Source organism: Lathamus discolor, chromosome Z (assembly GCF_037157495.1).
Source record: "Lathamus discolor isolate bLatDis1 chromosome Z, bLatDis1.hap1, whole genome shotgun sequence".
Lineage (NCBI taxonomy): Eukaryota > Metazoa > Chordata > Aves > Psittaciformes > Psittacidae > Lathamus > Lathamus discolor.
Genome location: NC_088909.1, coordinates 80,386,417 through 80,413,795, shown reverse-complemented (window position 1 = coordinate 80,413,795; position 27,379 = coordinate 80,386,417). Strand labels below are relative to the sequence as shown.

Below are 27,379 nucleotides of genomic sequence, written 5' to 3'. Positions count from 1 at the left end.
ACTGTCCATGTCACCAAAAAAGGCGTTGAACAAGATCAGACCCAACACTGATTCCTAAGGGACACCACTCGTTACTGGTCTCCAGCCGGACATTGAGCTGTTGACCACAACGCTTTGCGTGCGGCCATCCAGCCAGTTCTTTATCCACAGAGTGGTCCATCTAGCAAATTGATGTCTCTCCAATTTAGAAACAAGGATGTCATGTGGGACAGTGTCGAACGCTTTGCACAAGTCCAGGTAGATGATGTCAACCGCTCTACCCCTGTCCATCCTTTCCACACCCCCATCATAGAAGGCCACCAAATTGGTCAGGCTGGATTTCCCCTTAGTGAAGCCATGCTGGCTGTCACCAACCACTTTGCTGTTTCTCATGTGCCTTAGCATGCCTTCCAGGAGATTCTGCTCCAAGATTTTGCCAGGCACAGAGGTGAGACTACTTGGTCTGTAGTTCCCTGGGTCATTCATTTTCCCTTTCTTGAAAATGGGGATTATATTACTCTTACCAGACTGCATCAAGAATTATGGTACTCGCTTGAATGGGACCTTTGAGAACTTATCTGCAAGTGTACAATGACTTCTTTTTACTCCCATTGTGGTTATAGTTGGATAGTAGCAATCAAGTATGGTATACGACACATTTTTAACTGTACCACTTCAGCAAAAATCTTTAGCAATTTTCTTCATCTGTATACTATGTATGAAGGCAACCATATTTGCCACTGAAGTCACACAAAGCTTCTTAAAATGAACAAGGGAAAAAAAAATCTGAAAATTGGATGTTTCACTGCAAGTAGATAAAGCTCAGCCAAAAGCTCCCTGTAGTTTTCAGATAGCTGGCAAAAGCATAAGAGACTCAATAGAAAGTCAGCCTCAGATCTTTCTTCATTTACAGAGCTTTATAAAGCTTTTATTTTCAGTCCATACGTTCTCAGAATTCTAGCATTATCATAAATTCTTCAAATATAACAGCTCCAGTTTTAAGCCCAATCTTTTTTTTTTTTTTTTATAATATTTGATAGCAGAAGTGTAATAAAAGTTCAGGAACTAAATTTGTTCCTCTAATCCTAAATTCAGTTCTGGAGAGATCAAACACAAGAAGCTGTCTTAGCAGATTGTATCACAAACACAAATAAACTCTCAAAATATTGAATATACAGAATCAAAACTCCAAAAATTTTCTGCAACAAATCCCATGTAAAGGGAATAATTGTTTATGAAACGATTTTAAAAGCTGAATTTTCCATGTGGGATAAAGGTGTAGGACTAGCAATGTCCAACAAAACAAACAAAAAACTTTTTGATGCTTCTAACAAGAACATTCCACTACAGGAACTCAAATCCTCTCACCAGACTTTAAATTGAGGTCCTTCATGAGCTACAACTTTACACAAATGCAAGACTCCTATATAGCTTCAAAGCAATGCAGGAATGTAGTTGTGGAAGTGCAAATCTAAAGAGCAATTCCACTAGCTGACATCTCAGAAGTATTAGAAATACTTTACATGTTTAGTAAATTATTTTAGCAGTGCAGAAATATATACCATGTTGAACTATGAAAGATACATAAGTAGTTCATTAGTGTAAAGGAGTAAAGGAAAATAATATCTGAAATCATAAATACTACATCAGAAGCAGTTTCTGAGCACACTTGAAAATGTGACAACCATTTACCTGAAGTTACATTTTTGCACTGCAATTACATTTAGGAGGTTTCTGTAGAACTGATTTGAAGGATTTTGTCTGATATCTTCATTCACTCTCACACTCATTCATTCACTCACCACCCTAAGAATACACTGCTTACAGAAGGATTCTGTAGATTTTCCCCTCAATGCCATTCTGAGGACATTCTGCACGCCAAAAGGCTGCCCTTGCATTCATGTCAACATCAAGCAGTGTGGTCCATCTCAAGAATGGTAGAGAAAATGTTAAGGTTGAAGAACATACCAAAGAGGATGACAATGTATAAAGGGGAGGTTAAACATACTATATAATTCAGCTTGGAGCAGAGAAGACTCAAGAGAAATGAAGATATGAAAGAATGGCATAAACTCGTGTTATGTGGAGGAGGTGAAAAGGAAATGACTATTCATCTTTTGCCTGCAACACAAGAAATAAGATCATGAAATGAAACAATGAGACAGGAAATTCAGAACAAACAGGAAGTAGTTTTTCCTGTAGTACATCATTAAATTGTGAAACTCGCTACAAAATACCATGGAGTAAAGGATCCGTTAAGGGTTATTAACAAGTTACAGACACAACATCTCCTACAGAAATCTTTTTATTAGACTGGAATTTTGATATCTAAGGAAATGACATTCTAGACATGTCACGGGAGGGAAGCTTAAAAGCTCTGTCTAAATTCGGTCTCATGGTCCCACACACTTAAAGAAAGCACAGCCATTCATTCCCCTCATCCACCCCCCGCCTCATCTACTAATCAGATCTTCAAGGCCCCTGTCTTTTCTGACACTTAGGAACTATGAGATTTAAAAGGGATAGAACTATTTCTGAGACTTGTTTTCTCTTCCTTAAAAGGGACAGAATACCAGAGTACCTCTGCCTGTTTCTCTTCTGAAATCATGAATTGTTGGGTGGAAAAAAAACCCAACAACCAAAACTCCCATTGTTCTGCGTGTAAAATGAAATATAGCAGAAATTATACAATATGACAACTGAAAAGTTCATTGACCCTATTTCATACTGCTTCTTTTTCTTATATTGGTTTTCCCTCAGAGTTGATTGTTGATTTTATATAGCAATATGTGATATAATCCTGCTTTTCATAGAAGATTTTTATATATATACACCTGACTGTAAATCATGGTTATCACTTGATTTCTTCAATTAGATATATAAAGACATTAGAATAAATTGTATTTCTCCGTACTGTTTTATCTGTGCACAAGCATATTCTGTGATTTTTTATTTCAAATTTAATCCAGTTCTGTTATCCTCCTTATTTTCCTACTTCTCTAAATACAATCTTACATATTCAGTGTACTGCATTCTCTATTTAGCATCTAACAGTAACTACCCAAAAGACATCTCCTCTGTGAGATTGTTGAGTTTCAGTGTACATTTTACATTCTTTGTGCTGTACAATGCATTCACAAAGCATTCTTGTCATTATGCATACCACTAAAGAAAGACCTATTTTAATATACTGAAATAAAATTTAGTGAAACATAGTTTAGAAAAATGCATTTTGAGGTTAATCTTAAAAACACATCTTACTGTGACTTGTTACCTTAAATTAAAGACAGATCTATGCATGAACAGCTGTAGTAAATACAGAAAATGATACTTGCGAGCAATTTATGAGAGGAAGTACATGGTGATCCTATCATCAATAAACAGAAGTGAAATTACAGCAAAGCAAACAAGTCAATGAGCAGAAATTACGCTGCTTGCTGCTAACTCCTTGCTTTCTTCGCATTTCAACCTGTTTTGCATTCTCAGAGTGGAATGTTTTGAGGAGTTGTTTTGTAGTTTTGCATATTTCTGCGCTTTGATTACATTTTCATGTGGAATATGTAGAAGAGCTATTACCCTATCTGTGTTGGAAGTAGAAAGGTGAACTGATGCTACCTGAAAATGAATTAAAGAAGGTGGGAGGAAATGTGTTCTGCAGAACTGGGTAACGGGATGACCTTGAAAGTACCTCCTGAACACCCAGGTGTTTCCTAGTTTCGGGGCTGTTCTGGACCCCTCCCTGACTCTAGGTGTTTGTATACCTATTGTGGTCAACAACTGGTTTCTTTTCTTAACACCAGCTGCCTTCATGATCTCTGTTTCTGAAGTCAGAACACTACCATATGCAATTTGTTATACTTGAGGTTTAGACTGGCAGAACAGCGATGGGGTCCCAGACTATCATCTGGACACAGTATTTCATTTGTTAAGTACAAAGCTAAAAAGACATAGTACCAGGTCTCCTCAGTCCATGTTAGTTTTTTTTTTTTTCAGTACCAATCACAGTTCAAATGTATTGTGTACTGTTCACAAGTATCTGTCTACAAAACTTTATTTATTTATTTATTTATTTATTTATTTATTTAATATTTCTCTCCTCCTTTGGAAACTCAGAAATAAACATAAATTAGTCCTCAAGCTTGAAGCTGATAGGACTTTTGTATAGCAAACCTGCTTTTTTGATGTCCATCTCAAGAGGTCTGTTGTTTTTTTTTCCACAGAGAACTGATGTATCTACAGGATACATTCGGAAGATAAAACAAATGTTATCTTCCCACTTCAGATTTGATTTAAACTGGAGAGGCTGCAATATGCTAATTATGCAGTGAGATTTTACACAGAGGAAAACAGAGCATAAAAACATGAGGCTTCTCTGATGAGTTTATACCAAAGTTCTTGCTAGGCCTCTGTTTTCTTAGACCAAGTGGTGAAAAGAATAAACACCCTTTTCATTTTGTCTGACAATACTCCACTGACAGCTGAAGAGCTTGGGTACTGGCATTACTTCTGGTATTTCCTTTCTTTAACCTCAGCAGTCATTATACCAGCATGAATTCTCCATAATGGTGTAGAAAGTCAGACTGTGATAGGTTAATGCCACTAAGCATTTCACTTTGCTTAATCACATAATGAAAATCATGGGGGCTTTGATGCAGAAGTTTCAAAGTAGCTGTAAAATGAGCTTGGATAGCCTCATAATAATTTTTAAACAACTGAAAATTGTTTTTAAAATTCAGGTGACAAAAAAAAAAAAAAAAACAACAAAAAAACAACCAAACAAAAAGGCACTGCAATACAGGATTCACTTGGGGCAACACTCATTGACAAGATCTGATAGTAAGTGGTGAGACCCTGAAGTAAGTCTATAAAAGTAGGAAAAGCAAAGAAAGATTAATATTATGGGCAGAATACTTGTCAGAAAGCCTTCACAAAAAGGTAACTGGACTATAAACACCTGACGGTGTTCAAGGCCAGGCTGGACAGAGCCTTGGGTAGTATGGTTTAGTGGGAGGTGTCCCTGCCCTTGGCGCGGGGGTTGGAACTAGATGATCTTAAGGTCCTTTACAACCCTAATGATTCTATGATTCTATTTTTAAGGCTGCATTTTAGTTCTAGAGACACAGGGAGATGATTTAAAAAGGCTTTCATGCTGATTACTTTAGATAAAAATACAGCCTGTTCGAAGTTAGCCATACACACTGGATAGCCAAGTTTATGCAATGTGTTCCAGTATACATTGTGTTCAAGAGTATTCTGGAATTTACTATAGGTACAGCTGGGAAATCTCAGAGATACCCGTTTCCAGAATTTGGCTATTGGGTTATAAAAATATTTTCACATTTCCTGCAGATGGCTGGATTCTTTTCTTCACTCATAATTTTAATTCAAAATTCATTATGGACAGCTGCTGGCTCTGATAGAACCTAATTGCTCTTTTACTAGACTCAGCTGCAAGCAGTCAGATTTCCTTTTCCTTTGTTGAGTATATTATATACAAACATGGGCGGGGAGAAAAATAACCAATTAACTAAATGCATATGGATAAAATGACTCACTAAGAGTGCTGATCAAATAATGTATCAAACTACAGCTTAGGTCAAAGGAAATTACAGGTCTTGTAGGACATGATAATGTATATATGGAAATAATTATCAGCACCAACATATTTGTAATTTGAGATAACACATGAAAAAGGAATGGCTTCTGTTGAAAAAAAAATAAAATCTTACAGAAAATATTTTCGTTTTAATAAGGGGCAGGTTATTTCACTGAATGAAAAGCCATCGGTCTCCAGGAGACCTGCTTAACTGAAACCATGTGCTGCCCAAAACCAAGTCAGGCCTCAGTTACATCCACTGGACAACTTAGCAAGAAAATGTGCCATAATTACGGAACTGTTTTTGCTTCCTTACCTCTCACTAAAATGTTAAGAAAACTGTGGAGCAGTTATTGTTACTAAGGCTACAGAAAAAGGTTATGTCACAGGCAAGGGAGCAGAGGTAGCCAGCCAAAAGACTAGGGATATGAGGATTCCCTTCCAACTCGCTCTACATGGTAACTACTAAAGAAGTTTGGGATATTTTGCTATCCTAGTTTGCTATGATGGATGAAGACGAGTGAAAGTTGTAGACGTGTAGAACAAGAAACAGTGTTAAAAAATGTTTTTTGCCTTTTTTTTTCTTCTCTTTATCTAAAGACATTCAGTGATACGAGCAGACATGTTTAAAGCAGTAAACAGGTATCTGCTTACATAATGTGTGAAACTACTTGTCAGAGAATAATATTTAGACGAGGAAAAAAGTCAAAGATAAGACTGTCTGGTTTTGTTCTTTAAAATGTGTGTACAATCATGAATATGAATAATGAGATATCCACCAGTTTCTCTAAGCAGGCAAAGAAATAACCGGGGAAAAGAATTTAAATCCTCATGAAGTAGGGCTATACTAGTCACTAACTGCCTGCTGCTCGCAAGGAAACATTACTGAAATAATCACTGACATTGCAGTTCCATACTTCCCCCTAAAAGTTTTGACATTTGCCACTGTCAGAGTCAGGCCCAGACAGACCACTGATTATATCTAGTAATAGTATTCACTGTTCCTTTACAGATTTCTGACTTCTACCAGAAACAAAATCTTGCCCTATGCAGTCATAGCATCTTTTTAGGATTTCAAAAGATAATCCTGCCCTAAGTTAAAGCAATAGGGGTATAATCTCCTCAACCACAGGCTAAGTGACAGCCAAAGATGGCTTTATACACATTGGACTGGTTTAACAAAAAAGACCACAAGTAGGTATTTCCCATTATTTGAACCAGCATGAAGAAATAGAATCATAGAATCATAGAATCATACTTGTTTTTTGTATGCCTTGAATTTTTAATAGTGGTTCCAGTAATACTTTTTTATGCTTACAAACAACAGAAGCATATGATGATATGATTTGAAAAATCATGGCAGTCAGGGGGAGCTCCAAATGACTGGAAAAAGGGAAATATAACCTCCATTTTCAAGAAGGGGAAAATGAATGACCTGGGGAATTACAGACCAGTCAGTCTCACCTCTGTGCCTGGCAAAATCTTGGAGCAGATTCTCCTGGAAGGCATGCTAAGGCACATGAAAAACAACAAGGTGCTTGGTGACAGCCAGCATGGCTTCACTAAGGGGAAATCCAGCCTGACCAATTTGGTGACCTTCTATGATGGTGGTGTGGAACTGATAGACAGGGGTAGAGCAGTTGATGTCATCTACCTGGACTTGTGCAAAGCGTTCGACACTGTCCCACACGACATCCTTGTTTCTAAATTGGAGAGACATCAGTTTGCTAGATGGACCACTCTGTGGATAATGGACTGGCTGGAAGGCCGCACGCAAAGAGTTGTGGCCAATGGCTCAGTGTCTTGCTGAAGACCAGTAACGAGTGGTGTCCCTCAGGGATCAGTGTTGGGACTGGTCTTGTTCAACATCTTTGTCGGTGACATGGACAGTGGGATTGAGTTCAGGTTTTATGAAAGGCCTTTTACTGTGCAGAACTGGTTTAGACAAAACTTGAAACTGGATCAGCATCAGTTTGCTGGTGTCTGACACCTCATGGAGGATTTTCTAGATAATGTAGCCCAGTATTTTCCTATTCAAACTAAAACTATCAAGGTACCCCAGCCAATCTTTAAGGACCCTGCACACTGTCACAATGACTATTGTATAGTAATCCTTGCCATGTTCATAATTCCAGGTTTTTGTATGTTAGCACCTAAATTTAAGGAAACAAGCTAATAAGAGCCAAACTGCCCTTCATTTAAAGAGTGAACAGTTGAGGAAGATAACTGGCATCTTTGCAATCAAGATAATCCTAACTAAAGACACTCAAATTTGAAACAGAAAAAAAATCTAGTATTACACATTCGTGAGTGGCTCTATCAGCATATTGATGGAGACTGTTTTTGTCTATATAATTGCATGAACATAGCAGAGTGATTAGCTGAAAACTCTTGTACATTGAGTATAAAACATTCAGGGTTTTCAACTGTGAAGCTTTAGGAATATAAATTTTCAGAACCTGGAAAGTTTTTATGGTGATATGAAGGCAAATCCCAACTTGATAACCACCTCAATCATTGTGCTGATGGAACATCAGTATTTTGTTTCTGCCAGATAGCATTTACCAACCTTCCTTCTAGACTCTTTCTCACTTGCCAGTAGACTCTATAATTCCAATAACTAAATGAAGACAGAACAACCATCCAAAAATTTCAAAATTAAGAGAATCCATTTCCAGTTCCTCAGAGATCAAGGTCCCAAAACATCAAACTCTGTAAGCCTTGGTGTACTTTGTATAAGGTACATGTAGAAATGAAGTCACTCCCAAGAGGAAAGGTAGAAATGAATTAACTTCCAAGAGGAAAGGTAAAAATGAAATGACACCCAGTCAGACTATCAGTTACAAACAGAATACCATGAAAAACACAGACATGTACTCATTGCTGTATTTTTACATTAAGAGGAACTCAACGTCCTAAGCAGGGTCACCATCTATGCATTGTTTTAAGAACAGAATTTAGCAACAGCCTTCTCCCTTTTCTGTTGCTTGTTATTGTGAACAAAGACTTTGGGAAAGTAGTTGGTTTAATGAGGTATATGGTGACCTACAACTAACAGCTGGAGAGGAAACAGTGTTACAGTGTTTTTTGCATAGATTATACCCAGCATAGTCTAATACACAGTAGCAACCCAACAGCTGCTTGATAAAGACATGTGGGTAAAGCAGAGAAAGTTTAGAATAATTGTGATATTAAAATACTTGTCATATTAAAATGCCTTTACTATATTTTCCTCTCCAGAGCCTTCAGCTGTCCAGGGAAGTTAGGAACGATCCTGAGTTGCTCTCAGGGTAGAGAAATGGAAGCGATGAGCCAGCTTTTAGTATTTTTCAATCTTATTTGAGAGATTTCTGAATATGTACTGGGGGGATTTTTCCCCACCCTCCCCACTGTGAAAAAGGATAGGCAGTCATCTGCAACCTACTCAGTGCAAGGATTAGAAAATGAACACTTGTGAGGCATGTGGTAAAAGCAGCAGGGAGGTTCAAATGATACAGAGATGAATTAAACAACCCACTGGAAAATAATTGCCTCATATATTTATATATATTTCTGATTTTACTTTTCATTCTGAAATGAATAAAAATTAGGTAAGTATTCAACTTTAAGAAATACAAGATCGCATTATGGCTTTTTTTTAAATTGTTTTTACTGTATTAAATGGTTATGTTAGTATACTCAGAGATGTATTTACCTAAAACAGTCACATTTTTCCAAACATCCAAGTTTTTATGTCTGCAACAGCAGCATTAACAGTACCTGACAAAACTTCACAAAGTGTCTTAAAGATATACCCTTTGGAGCTGGTATTAAAATGAAAGATCCAAACATATGGGATTGCACTTACATGTTAAGCTTTTATGTAGTGTTACTCAACCAACTACTGAAGTTTCTGTGATGTTTTGAAAACACAGAGGCATAAAGCTCCAAACACCCTCCGGTGCTATTTTATTGTGATCTGATTAGCACCTGTTTGCCTGCACTAATCCAACTTCAAACAAAAACGTGTGCTTTCCTCACTATCATTAGACCACACATTATAGCCTCAGCAATGCAGAATCCTGGGGTTTAAGCCTGCAGTTTTGCACTAAAGAAACCCTTTTTTCTAGATCAGCTCTGCAAATTAGGGCAAATCGTGCAGAGAGAACAGTTGGACTGGAATATTACTCAACTTCTGCGCAAAGGGACTGAAAGGATAGTCTTAAAATGTAAGATTCTGTAAATGAGAAAGCATCTAACCTTCATCATGGATTTTAACCACTACAAAAAACTCTTCACACAAGTTGTTCTAAATAAGGCAAGTCAACATTTGAGCACACAGGATGAAAAGTATCTACAAATATGATGGGAATGCTAAATTTCTTTTGTGTTATCAGTTTTTTTCGCATGCAGCTTTCCCTTGTATTTAGCTGCCTTCCTCTACTAAAAATCACAATAGTGCTGCTGCTGGGTGAATGTAACTAAAGCAAGGATCATGGAACATGGCAGGTTATAACAAATAGATTTCTAAACTTAACTTTACCTTGATTTGCTAACCTATCTTTTCAAGTGGATATAGAGTAAACTATGGGTTTTTTCCTTGGAAAAAAAATGTGCAAAAGCATTATGCATTTATATTATTACCACTGCACCTTTTTCATGCAGGTAGTCCTACCAGAATTTCTGATTACATAAATTAAAAAATCTGCTTTTAGATCAGGCTTTGATGTTATATTTAGTGCTTCACAATCCTTTCAACAATGATCTGTTTTCTCTTTAAAAATATAATAGCTTTATCTGTATTTTAATTACTTTTTCAGCTTAAAAATCTGCCAACTTTTCTGCAGAGGCAAGAGCATGGGTTGATAGAATGTACATATGAAATGCTCCACATGTTTTTGACTTTTATATTAGATTCAGATTCAATATGCAAAGGCAAGCAAACTGTTAATTAGCAAAAGTAGGTGTGTAAATAACATGCAAAGATGTCTGCTGCATGGACATTAGTAACAAATAATTACTAATGTGATCATAAATTCTGATCACATAATTCTGTATTTTTCTTTGTTTTCATCATACAGAACTTCTTTTGAAGACTTCCACTGGCATTTCTTTAACATGGGTTTATCAGAACATACCTTACAAAGTCTAGTAATTTAGAATGGTAATATGGTAATACTTACATTACATTCACAGTAATTTCACCAGTTAAGACTGCTTTTTTTTTTTTTTTTGGTCACTCTTTTGTGAACAAAATGCATTCAAATGTGTTTAGGGTGAATTTTACAGCTGTCACTGTTTTTTACCTCCGAATTTTTCTAAGCACACTGGAAGTTATTAAATAAATATTTCATATGCTCAACAACCATTTCCTAGGAAAGGATATTGAACTAGCTTATCAGCTACTGAGGTTTGATACAAACTGGTCTGGGGCCACAATTCTCTACGAGATATATAGCCATATCCCAAAACCACCAACCACCAAGAAAACTGGAAAAACCTCATACGCTCTTAACATGAAGTGGACTGCAAGACAACTGTCAATATTAAGGCAGACCTAGAGAATGCAGTCAGGAAAAGGCTGGGCTAAACCTTTCACTTAACATACCTGCTTATAAATACAGAATAAATAGGGGGTTACTGTCTAAGGATCAAAACGCAGATCGCTGGCTCTTTCATTTATTCCTCATCTAGTCAGGCTCCTGCTGCATTTACTGGGTGCTGACCTGAATCAAAAGTGAAAAGAAGCTCAGCTTTTGAGTAGTAAGAAACTCTGCTAAATTCTCAGAAATACTATAGATAAATAGCATCTCCCTCTACTTAGTTGCTTGCTAGATTTCATATTCCTTATTTGTTATGGCTTAAAAGTTTCGCAGAAAAATGCTTCCATGGCTTCTTTGTACCTAATCTTTCTTATCAATTTTTTAAAAGTAAGCCCCCTTGTATTTATACTTCTATAATACATCATTATGATAATTTCCTGAGTTCTGACAGTTTTTTAGGTACTGGAAGAAACACAAAAGAAGGTGTAAGGTGTTGTTTCAGTTGTTTTACCCTCCCCACTATAAATCCATGTTCTGCTGGGGAGTAAACTCACTATTCCTTCAGTGGGGTATCTTGGAAAACAACTGCCTACCACTGGTAAAGGATACAAGATACGGTCTTGTATTATATTGTTTTGCTGTAGTGAAGAAAGTTTGAAATACGTTTATTATCTGGCTGATAGGAGTACATGAGCTTTAATGAAAAGGGACTTAGGGAGTCCTGAACACAAAACGGGAGGCAGTGACAGATAAGATATAGAACAAGGAAAAGGGGACTTTTTTTTAAAAGGCTGCAGTGGCAGACTAGGAGCCAGCAAAGGAAGAAATGAAAAGCAAGAAGTTTATCAAGAACAGATAAAATATCTCAGTGGAATAGGGTGACTACCAGAAGGAAGTGAAAGGTGATGCATGACAAAAATTGGCAGGAGAATGTTACCATTAGAACAATGATCTTTCTTCAGAGACAATACTAAACCATGTAGGAACTTATTTCATATTGAAATTGTTCAGTGAGATGGTAAAAACCAGTGAAATGAATTTGAAAAACAGCGGAATCAAAGGACAGAAATAGAATATAGTGAGAGCAATTCTCTAATCCAGACACTGAAGAGAAAAAAAAAAAAGGGGGGGAAAAAAAGAAAAAAGAAAAGAAATGACTGAAGATTAGAAGAATGGAGGCATTTACAGAGTGAACAACAGAGAGGAGAGGAAAGAAAAATCTGAAAGCAAGTAATATGCAAAGCTTGCTTAATTTTTCTGTTTCAACATAAAATGAAAGTTTTTCTGAGCTTGAAATGAAATGTGTAGGCATGTCCAGTACTTTAGTTTCGAAGTAAGTATTAAAGTTTTTCATGTTGCTGAATGATACATGTATCTTTTAGCTTAACAAAATTGTGCTGGTGTTCTGTCATTCTTGTTTGGATTTTCTTCCACCAATTTAATAATGTCAAATTCAAAATGATAAGGCAACACAAGTCTCTAAATACAGCGTTGCTACGATATATCTGAAAACAAGACACCCACACTAACATTACTGCTGTAAGAAAGACTTCAGTAACTTATCCTTGTTGGTCTACCAATTAGATAGTCAGCACATTAACATTCATGAGTTAATGAGTACATTCATAAACTTTTGGCTGTCCACAGCCCTTGCTCCTACATGCATAGCCACCAAAAAAACCCAACAAACAAAACAAACAAAAAACCCCACAAAACCCAAAACAGATAACAACAAAACAACCCAAAAGCCCAGAGACATAAATATGTAAATTTTCAAGAAATTTGTTTTCATTAATTCTGCTAATAGAGAAATTGTTGGGATTGGGACTCAAAAGGCTTATTAAAATAATACAATAAGTGGGAGTCTACATTTTAGAGGATAGCTTGTGTGAAATGCCTGAAATCTTAATGTCCCAAGAAGCTATACAGGTGAAAAGCTTCAACAAATTTGTGACTAGAATATGCATGCTGTAGAATATTGACAAATAAATACGAAATTCAAAAAACGTCCTTCAACAGGCATTAAATCTTACTACCTCATCTGACCAACACTTTCACAGAAATTTGCATGCATAACCAATGAAAAAGAGAAAATTATGACCTTTCATTTCATCAATATTGCTGAGTGATAACAGGTTTTGTATTTTATTTCATTTGTTCCAATGACTTGCTGTATGACTTAACAACTAATTTAATTAATCTTTTTTTGCTTTGAGAGAATTTAGGTCACTCTTGTAATTTAACAGTCTTCCCAAAGTGGGAGGATTCATTTCCTCTATTAATTTTGGTTTTGATTTATAGCATAACATATTCACTTTGCAGTTATGCTCTATACAGAGACAGCTGATGAAATTCGATCTGAGGCAATCTGTAATTCTAGGCAATGTTCAAAATGTTTTAAAATCCTGTAAATAAAGGTACAGAAAGATCTGTCTCCGTTCAGGCAATACTCAGAAAACTGTGTAAATAGATTTGTATTATTATTCATATTTATTCCTAACCCTAGTATTTCTTATTTCTTATTTAGTATTTCTTATAGACATTAAATGTCTATATTCCATGTCCTCTGACCTTTTCTAAGCAGTGCGTGCCTTTTAACACTGAAGTAATTGTTTCTCCTGTCTTACTTACAAGAACCTCTTTTAATCACTTTGAAAATATTCAGAAAAAACAGCTTCCATGGCTGGCTTACCAATATGTAAGAAGCCAGAACCAAGGGGGTATAATCCTTGTAATTCTTCTTCCTCAGTTTTTGGATGGCGAAAGCAAAGCTATTTTTCAAATACACTACGGATTTGCAGCTCCAGCGAACAGTGAATAGTTAGTAGCTCTTAGCTTTACTAACTGAAGGCATCCCAAAATAAAGCTCACAAAAATCACTGATCTTAGGCATTAGCTTTGAAAGGGGCAGCAGAGTAAGTGAGCTATGCAAGCTATAGCAACAAAGCCCTGGAATGACAGGATCCATCTTAAAGCTTATTTCAATCAGAACTGGCACATGCATTCTGACAATGTTATAAGCGTAATTTTAAGATTGTCTCATCAAAGATTTCTAAGGAATGGCCATCTCTTCATTTTTCCTACTCCCAGAACTTTAAGAGGAGCATGCTTTCTTCTTAATAGTTTATTAATTCATACATTTAGTGCCTAAAGAGGTTTGCTACCTTGCAAACAGCGTGTAGCACCCACTTCCCTGGAAATGAGCTCAGACTGCTCCCCAGGTACAACCTTTGCAGTTCCAGCTCCTCACAGTTCCAAGATGAGGGTTTAAACTTGAAAACAGAATAAGGTTTCTACCTATTGTAAATAAAAGTTGTCATTTATCTTCCTTAAGTTTCATGTTCTTTACTTTCATACACAATATAAGTAATAATTTCAAAAGACGTTTTATTGCTCAAAACACACTTTCTTCAATATTGCTTTTAAAGCAAAACTTTTTTAATGCCACCTTCTGAATGCCATAACTATAATTGTATTGTCCCTGTAGACGTTCTCCCTGCAGACCTTTACATGTTCTAAAATGAATTCCTCTTGCACAGACCAAATGAAGTAATTCTGGCCCATCCAAGTTGGCAGTGCTGTTCTCAGGTTGCGAATGCAACCATCTTTTTCTTTGACAGACTCAGAAGTCTCTTTGAAAGAAGAGAGAGTTTTTATCTGCAATAGAAAACAGTAATATTGACATAAGATGCTTTGAAAGGAATTCTGAGCTTACCTGCAGTGTACAACCATAGGTCCAGCATCAGGTGGGTTGCAGGTCTTCACTCGTCTCAGGAAAGCTAAGAACGGAGTTGGGTGCTCTGGAACACCATGGTCAGGCCAGGCAGTGAACTGGAATTGCCTCACTTCCCTTTTCTCACTTGAACCATTCTATGGTATTAAAAAAATTAATGACAAAACTGCCACTTGATGTGATATTGGCATTTTTCAATGAAAAACTGTAGAAGCATATATACCAGCAAAGTGTATTTAAATCACATTTGGGGCCAGAGAAAAACAGAACTCAGGCTATGGAGGGAAATGTTTCTTATATTCTCAATTGCAGGATTCAAACAATGTAAGAACTTTAACTGTACTGCACAGTAAAGCCTCACAACAAATGCCAGAGCTTTAGCTATTTTTTCAATGAGCTAAATATTTTTTTGTGGGAAGGGAAGGACAAAAGTTGCCAACATTTATATTTTAAACTATATTGCAAGTATATATAAGTACATATACCTTGTAAAGTGCGAATGTACGAACACAGTATGTTGCCAATTCAACGGTGTCTAAAAGGGTCACTTGAATTAGCCCGTAAGTTTCTGTGCCTCTGCTTGGCCAGTATTGATCACACTTCACCTGAAGCGAAAAATATATAATTATTTAATACATTTAAAAAAGGCATTTACTACATATCTGAGGATATATCACTGTAGGTTTTTTAAAGGAGTTAGAATGTCCAACAATAGCCAGGGTTCCGACACATGAAATTTATTTTATGATCCACAATAATTACTCTTTTGGTAGTAGCTCTTACAGTATCTATCTTTTTCTATAATGGGCATTTGTAAATTTAGTGGGGCAGTTGACTAAGAAATACTAATAAGTATAGATACACTAAATGAAAAAGAATATATAGTACCTAAAAATATGACCTAACAATGGAAAAGATTTGCTTTCAGAGACTGATAGGTCAGTGACTGAGACACTCAGCCTCTATTTCATTTATAGTAATAAATTTTAATCAATTAGCCTTGTGTATGGTACAGAAGCGTATTCTGAGCCCAGTAATAATGCACTGCATTTATTTATTTATTTAATATTAAGAAGACTTATACCAAATTCAGTGAGACTACACAAACTTTAAGAAACAACAAAAGCAGCATATTGCGAAGTATTTTCTGATAAGAATGTGAATTATCATGTTAATCCAGAGAAAAACTGAAGATTCCCCAAAAATGGAAAATTAAGATATGAATCTTTGAAACTTCTACGTTCTCTAGTTTCTAACTCTGCACAGTACTTATTGAAAAAGACTCAGCATGCTTTCAAACACCCAGTCCTGAACAGCTTTTGCTAGCAGATGGTTTTATTTTGAGACTCACAGGTCACAGATCACTAACAGTTCACAAATCACAGTCTGAGAACAAACAATCTGGATAAAGAGGACAAAGAAATCTAACCACTGAAATAGGTGATGAACATTCAATAGCGACAAAACCCCCTGAAACAATTTTTACAGGAATTGATAGCTTAATTTATAGATAAAGACTTGGAACAAAGAAACTAAAAGTATTTACTGATACTACAGTCTTAAAAATGAGAAAAAGGTGTATAAACTCATCTTATTAGGGGAATTAGGGAATTATTTCCCTGAAACACTCAGGGATCGGTATTGGGACAGGTCTTGTTTAACATCTTCATCGCTGACATGGACAGTGGGATTGAGTGCGCCCTCAGCAAGTTTGCCAATGACATCAAGCTGTGTGGTTCAGTTGATACACTGGAGGGAAGGGATGCCATCCAGAGGGACCCTGACATGCTTGTGAGGTGGGCTGATGCCAACCTTATGAAGTTTAACCATGTCAAGTGCAAGGTCCTACACCTGGGTTGGAGCAATCCCAGGCACAGCTACAGATTGGGCAGAGAAGAGATTCAGAGCAGCCCTGTGGAGAAGGACTTGGCCGTGTTGGTTGATTAGAAAATGAACATGAGCTGGCTTCAGTGTGCACTCGCTGCCCAGAAAGCCAACCGTATCCTGGGCTGCATCAAAAGGAGCGTGACCAGCAGGTCGAAGGAGGTGATCCTGCCCCTCTACTCTGCTCTTGTGAGACCTCACCTGGAGTATTGTGTGCAGTTCTGGTGTCCTCAACATAAAAAGGACATGGAACTGCTGGAGCAAGTCCAGAGGAGGGCCATGAGGATGATCGGTGGACTGGAGCACCTCTTGTATCAAGATAGGCTGAGAAAGTTGGGGCTGTTCAGCCTGGAGAAGAGAAGGCTGCGTGGACACCTTGTAGCAGCCTACCAGTATTTGAAGGGGGGCAATAGGGTTGCTGGGGAGGGACTCTTCATCAGGGACTGTAGTGACAGGACAAGGGGTAATGGGTTAAAACTTAAACAGGGGAAGTTTAAATTGGATATCAGGAAGAAATTCTTTACTGTGAGGGTGGTGAGGCACTGGAATGGGTTGCCCAGGGAGGTTGTGAATGCTCCATCCCTGGCAGTGGTCAAGGCCAGGCTGGATAAAGCCCTGGTTGGCATGGTTTAGTGTGAGATGTCCCCACTCATGGCAGGGAGGTTGGAACAAGACGATCTTAATGTCCTTTCCAACCCTAACTATTCCATTCCATTCCATTCCATTCCATTCCATTCCATTCCATTCCATTCTATTCTATTCTTCTAAGCACTTAATGAATAGCAGTGTTTTATTTGCAAGATTCCTAATTCTAAAACATACCATTGTGGTCTTCTGCAAATTGGGCAGAAAAATATGTTTTCAGTTATTTCAATATAAATATTATAAATAATAATACAAATATAAAGCTAGTTTCACTTTATCATTAGTATAGACACAGTGTAACTTGTGTTTATATTGGTTAGCCATATTTTAGACAAGTTATGGTTTATTGTTTCTGAAGCTGGGACTAAACTTGGTTAGTTTGAATGATTTAAAAAACATTAATAAAATGGTAGAATACTTTATGTACTTTTAATAAAATAAATACAAGTAATAAATGTCTGACTATGCATTTGCATGCCTAAACATGTAGTTCTCCACTCTACCCTGCAGTTCTGATGTATAGATTTTATTATTGTAGAAGTAGTTCCAGCTTCCAGAAAACATGCCTGAAAAATTTCACCAAAAGCTATTCACCAGAATGACTTTATAAAATCAACTTCCAAATGTAATTTGGTGACAAAGCTGAAAAGAGGGTAGATTTAGATGAGACATTAGGAAAATAGTTCCTAATTATTATCAGGTTGCCCAGAGAAGCTGTGGCTGCCCCATCCCTGGAAGTGTTCAAGGCCACGCTGGATGGGGCTTTGAGTAACCTTGTCTAATGGAAGGTGTTACTGCCCACGGCAGAGTGCTGGAACTGGATAAGCTTAAGGTCCCTTCCAACATAAACCATTCTATGATTCCACAACCAAGAGAAATAAATGTTCAACATAAAAAAATAAATGGGAATTCAGAACATAGTAGGGCACCAGCATTTTTGCAAACAACAGAAAACAATTGTTTCATTTTTATTTTGTATAATAATCTAAAGTTAAGCAGAACTCAGGTTTAGAAGCCTGTAGAAAATTGCTCCTTTTCAGTTAGGCTGGGAGAAAATAAACGTGCTGCTATTCTAGGTGCAGATTTTAGGGTTTTGTTTGGTTGGTTGGTTTTGGTGTTGTTTATTTTTCCATTTCATTGTTGTTTTATATATTAGTTTTTGCAAGAAACTCCAACTATTTTACAATTATTATAAAATACTTTCTGTTGGAACTAAGTTATGCAGGGGTCTGCTTCTGGAAGAAGATGCTTCTTAAAAATAAATACAATCTTAGACCAGTATATATATTATTTGAAAGTGGAAACTGATGAAAATAAGAATCAAATTTTTAGAAAGAAAGTCTGATTTCTGATTGATGTTTGAACTTCTGGAACAGCACATTAACCACAAGGTGATGGAACTACATCTTTTATTCTTTTGCTTTTTGATTTTCCTGAGAACAACAGGTCTTATTCAGAGATGTGACCTTACCTGCCTCCTGCCTCTTTTGCTCTGTGATCATAAACCTGACATTCCCAATACTCCTAACAATTTAGAATCCAATTCATCTTTGTGAGAGATCAGAACAATGTTTTCTATTGGACTTCACCAGCAGCAGAGAATCAAATAATACAAGTTAATTATGAAGGCACTATTTTTGAGATAGAGTTCCTTTTAAATCTTTTATCCTATGTTAATATCATACACTTCAGCACTTAAAGTTTATTTTTTAGGGGTTATACACTAATACATTTTTCAGAAAAAAATCCTCAAACCCCTTGAGTCACCCAAATTTAACACTAAATGTCAGCACGACGATTTTTAAATTAGTTGCCAGATTGCTTTTTGTCCTTAAGTTCTTTAGTCTGTGTTAGATTTTCCTGTCATATGGGCAATTTCTTCCTTACTTGTGTACATTGTTTGTAAAACAGACAGCTTTAAGTATGGACAATAACATGCATCCTCCTTCAGAAATACAATTACAAGTTTTCTTTATTTTTAGAGTTAGCTTGTAACATAGCTTTGGTGAATTTCACAGTCCTCACCCTACTCTTATCCACACAGCTCCCAGTGCCAAGGGCTGATCTTCTCCTCTTCTGACTATGGTCATCTGCACCCAGTGATAGCCATTCTGTGCCATGAACTGTACATGGTTACAGAGAACAGCTTTCATCAATAATTTTCTCATGTCCTCTTACTTGTCACTAAAGATGGCAGGATGAATGGAACAGACATGTGAGTACAAAAAGAACCCCTCACTGGTGATTTCAAAAAGTGTTTTTTAAAGAGAAAGTCAATTACAACTAATGACAAGCATAACTTTTAGTACTGCTTTCACTGTCTCATGATCATAGGTTGCATATGCCAAAACCACTACATTTGAGATCAGAGTAACTTTCAAAAGACTACCAAATTTAACAGGAAATATTTTAAGTACCATAGCAGTAGACAGTTAGAAGATGTGACTAATGATAGGCACATTCTCTTAATCTGCACCTTAAACACACACTTTTTTTTCTTTACATTTCTTCCACTCAGACCATGAGAATCCTTGCTCTTCATGGAAGTACAAGCATTCACTGAAAGCAAAGCTGTAAGAAAATGTAAGTAAGTTCTTTCTTTTCCATTAAAAATGAGAAGCTTGAAACTATTTCAGACTCAAGAGGTTTAAGTAGTTACAGAGTTCCTAAGAATACTCGTGGATATTCACACTTCAATAAGTCACAGCCACTACAGAAGGCACTGCCATGCATCCAAAAAGCTGAAGTAAGGGTATTTCCATATGAACATATGAATACAAAGATTCCTGACATTCAAGGGTAGAGAAATAATTTTCCAGTATAAAGTTCCATCATTCAGGCTGAAAAGATCCTTCAGGTGATTCTCACATGAGCCAGCTCTTACAGGCCATCTGAGATTGTAAGGACAAAACACAGACCATGAAAGATATAGCAACCTAGTCGTAGGTAGATTCATCTAGTAAATTTCTTGCTGCATGAACAGCATATTAATTACGCTGAATCTGGAATTTCAAAATAGCAGCAGTATGTTACAAAAATTGTGCTCTGATTTTGTTAATAATAATAGTCTTTTGCAGACAAAACTTTCCAACAACAATTTCAGATTGTCTTCCTTCAAAAATAAAGTATCTCTACAATGACAATGAATGATAAAATTAATTATGGAATGAAAGAGTGCCAGTTGTTGGTGATGAAAACTGCCTCAAACCCTATCAGGCTAGCTTAGTGAATCAGACATTCCAGCTGATGTTCTATCTCCAAGCAGTTATTACTCAGAAGCCATTTTCTTTCTTGCAACAATGCCTCGCCACCTAAAGGTTAGGCTGATTGGAGTATAAAGATTGTAGGCACTGACAGCAGTATACGAGATTGTAATGCAAAGATTAGAAAAAAATAAATCAAAATACATAAACATATTTTTTAGGCATTATCTAAACAAGATTTGCTCAAGTGTCACTCATTCACTTGAAATGACAGATTGAAAATAGAAACTCCTATTGAAAAATAAGGCTGAAAATAAAAGTTTAAAGTTTTTGATTTTGCTTTTAGAGAGACACAGAGTTTAACAGAATCCTAAATTCTGAAAGAACAGAGCACCCAGCCATAGGTAGACAGATCCTTCCAAGACTCACCAAGTATATTCACAAAACAATTAATTACTTCTGGAAATCTGTCCTTTGAATCCATTTTTTACTAAAAAAAAAAAAAAAAAAAAACCCAAAAAAAAACCAAAAAACAAAAAAACAACATTTGCATGCACTTGTCTCTAATAAAGATTTAAAGTATATATATACCTGTGAGTACATAAATACAAAGATATTCATATTCAGTCTGGAGAAAAGGAGGCTCAGGGAGACCATATAGCTCACTACAACTACCTGAAAGGAGGCTGTAGTGAGGTGGGGATCGGTTTCTTTTCCCAGGTAACAAGTGACAGGAGAAAAGGAAACAGCCTCAAGGTGCACCAAGGGAGGTTTCGATTGGATACTAAGAAAATTGTTTTTCACTGGAAGGGCTGTAAAGCACTGGGACAGGCTGCCCAGGGAAGTGACTGAGTCACCATCCCTGGAAGTACTTAAAAGGTGTGTAGACGTGACACTTAGGGACATGGGTTAGCAGTGGACTTGGTAGTGTTAATGGCGGAACTCAATGATCTTACAGGTCTTTTCAAATCTAAATAATTCTGTCTTAAGGTCTTAATTACAGTAGCCTTGAAAAAGAAGTTTCAAATAGGATTTGGAGACAACATAAATGAACTTTAGGCTGATCAATTAATAACAAACTTTAGTTCTCTAGTAAGTCTGCAAATCAACCATCATTATTACAACCTTAGAAAGAAATTTCTGAGATATGATTAATAGGCTAACAGTAAATATTAAAGATAATTTGTAAGGAAAAAGATAACACTCAAACTTTTTCCATTCTGATCATTAGAACAGAAAGTGTTATGGTTATTAAAACAGAAGGAAACAGATAACTGAAAGCTATCTTGGGCATATTTGCTCTATCTTGTCTTTCGTCTTCATCCATATATTTCAAGAACAGTACAAAGCTATATTGCTAGCATCATTACAAGATGCCCTTTTTGAACTCCTCCTTAACAGCAAGGAAGGCAGGGTCTTAGTGAAATAATTTTTAAGGATGAGTCTGTCAAAGAGATAAGTGCATCAAGATTTTCCAGAAAGGTCTTAAAAAGGTTTATATGAATGGAACCAAGAAGAAAAGAGAATGGGCTGACTTTTTTTTTTTTTTCCTTCATTCTCTTCCTGTACTCAAGGCTGATCAACATGTGCAGCCTGAATAATCCTTTCACAGAACAAGGTATTACATTGCAGTATAAAGAAGATATTGAACAACTCAGCTTACTATTCAAGTGCTCTAACAAAACTTTTAAACTGTCCATACAAGAGAGCTATCTCTTTTAGCTGATATGAATATTATGCAAGACACCAGTGAAATAAAAGAATCACGTAAGTGAAATACCAGAGCAACAAAATTCTGTTATTCTCATGCTTTTGGTTCACCTGAAAGCCAGAAGTAAATGGATGAAACAGCACAAAAATTAGAAATGGTACATTGGAGAACATTTTTAGACAGGAACAGGTTTCAGTTTGGATTTTGATTTCTTAGTGATATTTTGAGTCATGGTGAGTTTTCCATTCCTAGTTTAATACACAGATAAAATTCTTAATCTCATAAATGTAATTCTTATACTTCCAGTGATATTAACCAGGAAGACCACCTAGAAAAATAACCCATTACAAATACGTGCTTTTCATTCGCCAGATTAATTCCTTAACTTCCTTAAAAAATTAGAAAACCTTTGTACATGATGGAAAATCTGAATCATAATACTCTCTTTCAGAGACACCTGTCTGAAGAACTTGAATTTTCCAGATGTATTTCTCACTATAAAGGAGAACTGTTCTTTAACTGTTTGCCTAAACAATACTAAATTAATTCCTTTTCAAAGACCTGAAATGACCTTTTCAAGCATGAAATTCCTTGACTGAACTTTCCACACTGAAGTAAGATTGCAGTGATAAAACAAATACAAACTAATCATTGCATAAAAATAAAAATATTAAAAAAATTCTTAATTTTGCAAGGAAACTTCTAACTCAAAATGTGAATGGCCATTTGCTACATGTGGCATATTATCTCTGTATTAAGAGAAGAATTATATGAGGTAGTAATGTATATCTTAGCTTAAACACAAAGAAAGTGAACTAGGCAAACTAAGCAAATGCTTTGGAACCTGCTTATGGTAGGGGTCCCAAGACTGTTGTTTGGTATTCGAGGATCACCTGCTACAAGCTCAGGAGTGTTGCATCCTGACTAGAAGGAAGTGAGGCAGCAGCACCAGGAGACCTCCATGGATGGATAAGGAGCTGCTGAAGAAACTTTGAGGGAAAAAAGAGGCTTATTAAAGATGGAAGCAAGGACAGGCGGCCTGGGTAGAATACAGGGATGTTGTCCAGGAAGCTGGGGACCAGGACAGGAAAGCTAAGGCCCAGATGGAATTAAACTTGGCTAGGGATGTGAAAGATAACAGGAGGGATTCTATAGGTGCACTGCAAATAAAAGACAGACTAGGGACAACATGGCCCTCTCTGGAAGCTATAAGGAGAACTGGCTACCCTGGATTTGGAGATGGCTGAGGTTCTTCATGACTTCTTTGACTAAGTCTTCAGTGGCAAATGCTCTGACCACACCACCCAAGTCCTGGAAGGCAGACACAGGGACTGTGAGAATGAAGATCTTAGGCCCACTGTAGGAGAGGATCTGGTTCGAGACCATCTTAAGAACCTGAATGTGCACACGTCCATGGGACCTGATGAAATCCATCCGCGGGTCCTGAAGGAGCTGGCAAATGAAGTTGCTAAGCCACTGGCCATCATATTTGAAAAATCATGGCAGTCAGGTGAAGTTCCTGGTGACTGGAAAAAGGGAAATATAACCCCCATTTTCAAGAAGGGAAAAATGGATGACCCTGGGAATTACAGACCAGTCAGTCTCACCTGTGCCTGGCAAAATCTTGGAGCACATTCTCCTGGAAGGCATGCTAAGGCACATGAAAAACAACAAGGTACTTGGTGACAGCCAGCATGGCTTCACTAAGGGGAAATCCAGCCTGACCAATCTGGTGGCTTTCTACGATGTGGCTTTGGAACTGATGGACAGGGGTAGAGCAGTTGATGTCATCTACCTGGACTTGTGCAAAGTGTTCAACACTGTCCTGCATGACATCCTTGTCTCTAAATTGGAGAGAAACCAATTTGATGGATGGATCACTCTGTGGATAAAGAACTGGCTGGATGACCACACACAAAGTCATGTGGTCAACAGCTCAATGTCTGGTTGGAGACCAGCAATGAGTGGTGTCCCTCAGGGATCACTGTTGGGACTGGTCTTGCTCAACATCTTTGTCTGTGACATGGACAGTGGGATTGAGTGCACCCTCAGCACGTTTCCTGATGACACCAAGCTGTGTGGTTCAGTTGATACACTGGAGGGAAGGGATGCCATCCAGAGGGACCTTGGCGCGCTTGTGAGGTGGGCTGATGCCAACCTCACAAAGTTTAACGATGACAAGTGCAAGGTCCTAGTTGGAGCAATCCCAGGCACAGCTACAGATTGGGCAGAGAAGAGATTCAGAGCAGCCCTGCGGAGAAGGACTCGGCGGTGTTGGTTGATGAGAAAATGAACATGAGCTGGCTGCATTGTGCGCTTGCAGCCCAGAAAGCCAACCGTATCCTGGGCTGCGTCAAAAGGAGAGTGACCAGCAGGTCGAAGGAGGTGATCCTGCCCCTCTACTCTGCTCTTTTGAGACCTCACTTAGAGTATTGTGTTCAGTTCTGGTGTCCTCAACATAAAAAGGACATGGAACTGTCGGAACAAGTCCAGAGGAGGGCCACGAGGATGATCGGGGGGCTGGAGCACCTCCCGTGTGAAGACAGGCTGCAGCAGGTTTTCTCCTTCTTAGTAGCTGGTGCAGCACTGTGTTTTGATTTCCAGCCTGGGAACAGAGCTGATAACACTGATTGTTTTTAACTGTTGCTAAGTAATGTTTATTCTGGCCAAGGACTTTGTGAGTCTCATGCTCTGCCAGGGAGGAGGGGAATCCGGGAGGAAGCAGAGACAGGACACCTGACCCAAGCTAGCCAAAGAGGTATTCCATACCACAGTACGTCAGGCCCAGGGAAGTAACTGGGAGTTGCCCGTAAGGGCATGGGCTCTCTCTGGGGGGGGTCGAACTCGTCCGGTGGTGGTATTGTATTCTCTTCTCTTGTTATTTTCTCTTATCATTATTATCATTGGTGGTAGCAGCAGTGATTTGTGTTATACCTTAGTTACTGGACTGTTCTTATCTCAACCCGTGGGAGTTACAGTCTCTCAATTCTCCTCCCCATCCCTCTGGGAGCGGGGGGAGGGGTGGGGGGGTGGCTCAGAGGGAGGAAAGAAAGAGGGAGAAAAGGTGGTGGTGGGGGAGTGAGTGAATGAGCTGTGTGGATTGGTTTAAACCACAACACAGGCTGAGAAAGTTGGGGCTGTTCAGCCTGGAGAAGAGAAGGCTGCGTGGAGACCTCATAGCAGCCTTCCAGTATTTGAAGGTGGCCTATAAGGATGCTAGGGAGGGACTCTTCATTAGGGACTGTAGTGACAGGACAAGGGGTAACGGGTTGAAACTTAAACAGGGGAAGTTTAGATTGGATATAAGGAGGAAGTTCTTTACTGTCAGGGTGGTGAGGAACTGGAATGGGTTGCCCAGGGAAGTTGTGAATGCTCCATCCCTGGCAGCATTCAAGGCCAGGTTGGACAGAGCCTTGTGTGACATGGTTTAGTGTGAGGTGTCCCTGCCCATGGCAGAGGGGTTGGAACTAGATGATCTTAAGGTCCTTTCCAGCCCTAACTATTCTATGGTTTGAAATAATAAAGTAGAGTTACAACATAGTTTTGACTAAACCAGTTGCTATACATTTGCATCAGGGAAATGGTATTTTTCAGAAAGCTATCAGTTTACTGTAACAGCTAAGAGAAACAACTTCATTTATGGACACAGAATCGTAAACAAAAAACCCTAGATGGCTGCCTTCAAAAATACCTGTGGCAGTACCAGGTACTGCCATTTCATTTCAGTTAAGACTGGCGTAAACAGTCTGTGAAAGCTTAGTTGCAGTGGAAGAGACTGCACAATATATTCTACAGACATTGCTCCATTCATGATGTAATATTTTGGAAGTTCTTTAATAGTTTAACATAAATCACCTTTGCTACAAAGTTTATTTCTTCCTCCAAGCACCCCACAGGAGGGGAAAATGGTTGACTGCCATGAAATTTTTAAGAGCCTTTAACATGCAGGAAGACTATTATATTTTCCTTCACTCTCTTAAATATAAACAAAATTCAATTATTTCTGACTTCCCCATACATAATTTCTCCAACCTACGCTCATTTTTCTAGTTTCTTTGTAATTTACCAACAGCTTTTCATAGGGAGCATATGTCCTCAACACCAAAAGTGTGTAAGCTGAAATAAACAGACATGACATGCCAAAACTATTTTCAACCTGTATAGTGGCATTAAAGTGGCACTAAAACATTTCTTTTCACACAAAGTCAACCCTGCTCATAGTATGGCATTTCTACAGATACTTGGTTGGGTGACATAACAGAGTTTTAGCTGAGGTTCTTTGGCACAGCACTTCCACCTGGAACGTGCCTAGTAAAAGAAACTTCAAGCTTTTTTGGTGTATGCAGTCTTTGTTAGCATAGATCTAGGATCAGATTCTCTAGATGAATTAAGAACCTATGACTGACTGCATTTCAGTGAGAGTTGAACAAGTCCCTGCCCTCTTGCCTCTAAGAATCCTTCCATAATGAACAGCCATATGGTTGAGTTTTACAATTCTGACATGGTAACTGGTGACTCCAGCTCGTACAATGGTATAGGAATTTTTGAACTGTGGCCATTGCATTCTGTTAAAATAAAAAATCCCCAACAGTATAAACCTACACATTTTTATTTTTATTTTTGTAAATCTGTTGAAAACATGGTCTACTTGACTTCAGATTTTTTTTTTTTTGCCAGCTTTCTCATTCATTCTTCTTCTGACTCATACCTTAGCATGCTGAGAACACTAAAGAAGTAAAATAAGATTCTGATATTACATTACTGATAGAGAAGTTACTGACTTCACATTAAAATTAGGGGCTGAACACTGACAAAACCACACAGTTATTTGTTCTTTAGAAAACAATACAATTCCATATGAGAAAATGCCATCTGCAACATGTCCTGTCAGCTCATACGTGTGCTGGGACAGATGTTAACTCTTACCAGATAAAGACATGCATATTTTTTCTAGTTGATGCAAAATGTAGTTAATTTTTTATTTATATTTTCCTATGAGTAAATACATATTTCACTTCTTAAAAAATGCCAGACCCCTATTTTTAAAAGGTTTTGCTGCCCAATACAAAATATTAATGCAGTTTTTATGAAGAAATCAATTACATT

General features: G+C 37.6%; 1 protein-coding gene across 1 annotated transcript in view; it reads right to left on the bottom strand.

The window, feature by feature from the left end:
* The window catches only part of PTPRD (protein tyrosine phosphatase receptor type D), a 297,658-nt gene that overhangs the window by 23,727 nt on the left and 246,552 nt on the right, over window positions 1-27,379 (bottom strand). Inside the window, exons 23-24 of the mRNA XM_065661688.1 lie at window positions 15,316-15,435; window positions 14,813-14,967 (exon numbers count right to left, since the gene is read on the bottom strand). Of these exons, the coding sequence (XP_065517760.1) occupies window positions 14,813-14,967; window positions 15,316-15,435 (275 nt within the window). The remainder of the gene's footprint in view (window positions 1-14,812; window positions 14,968-15,315; window positions 15,436-27,379) is intronic.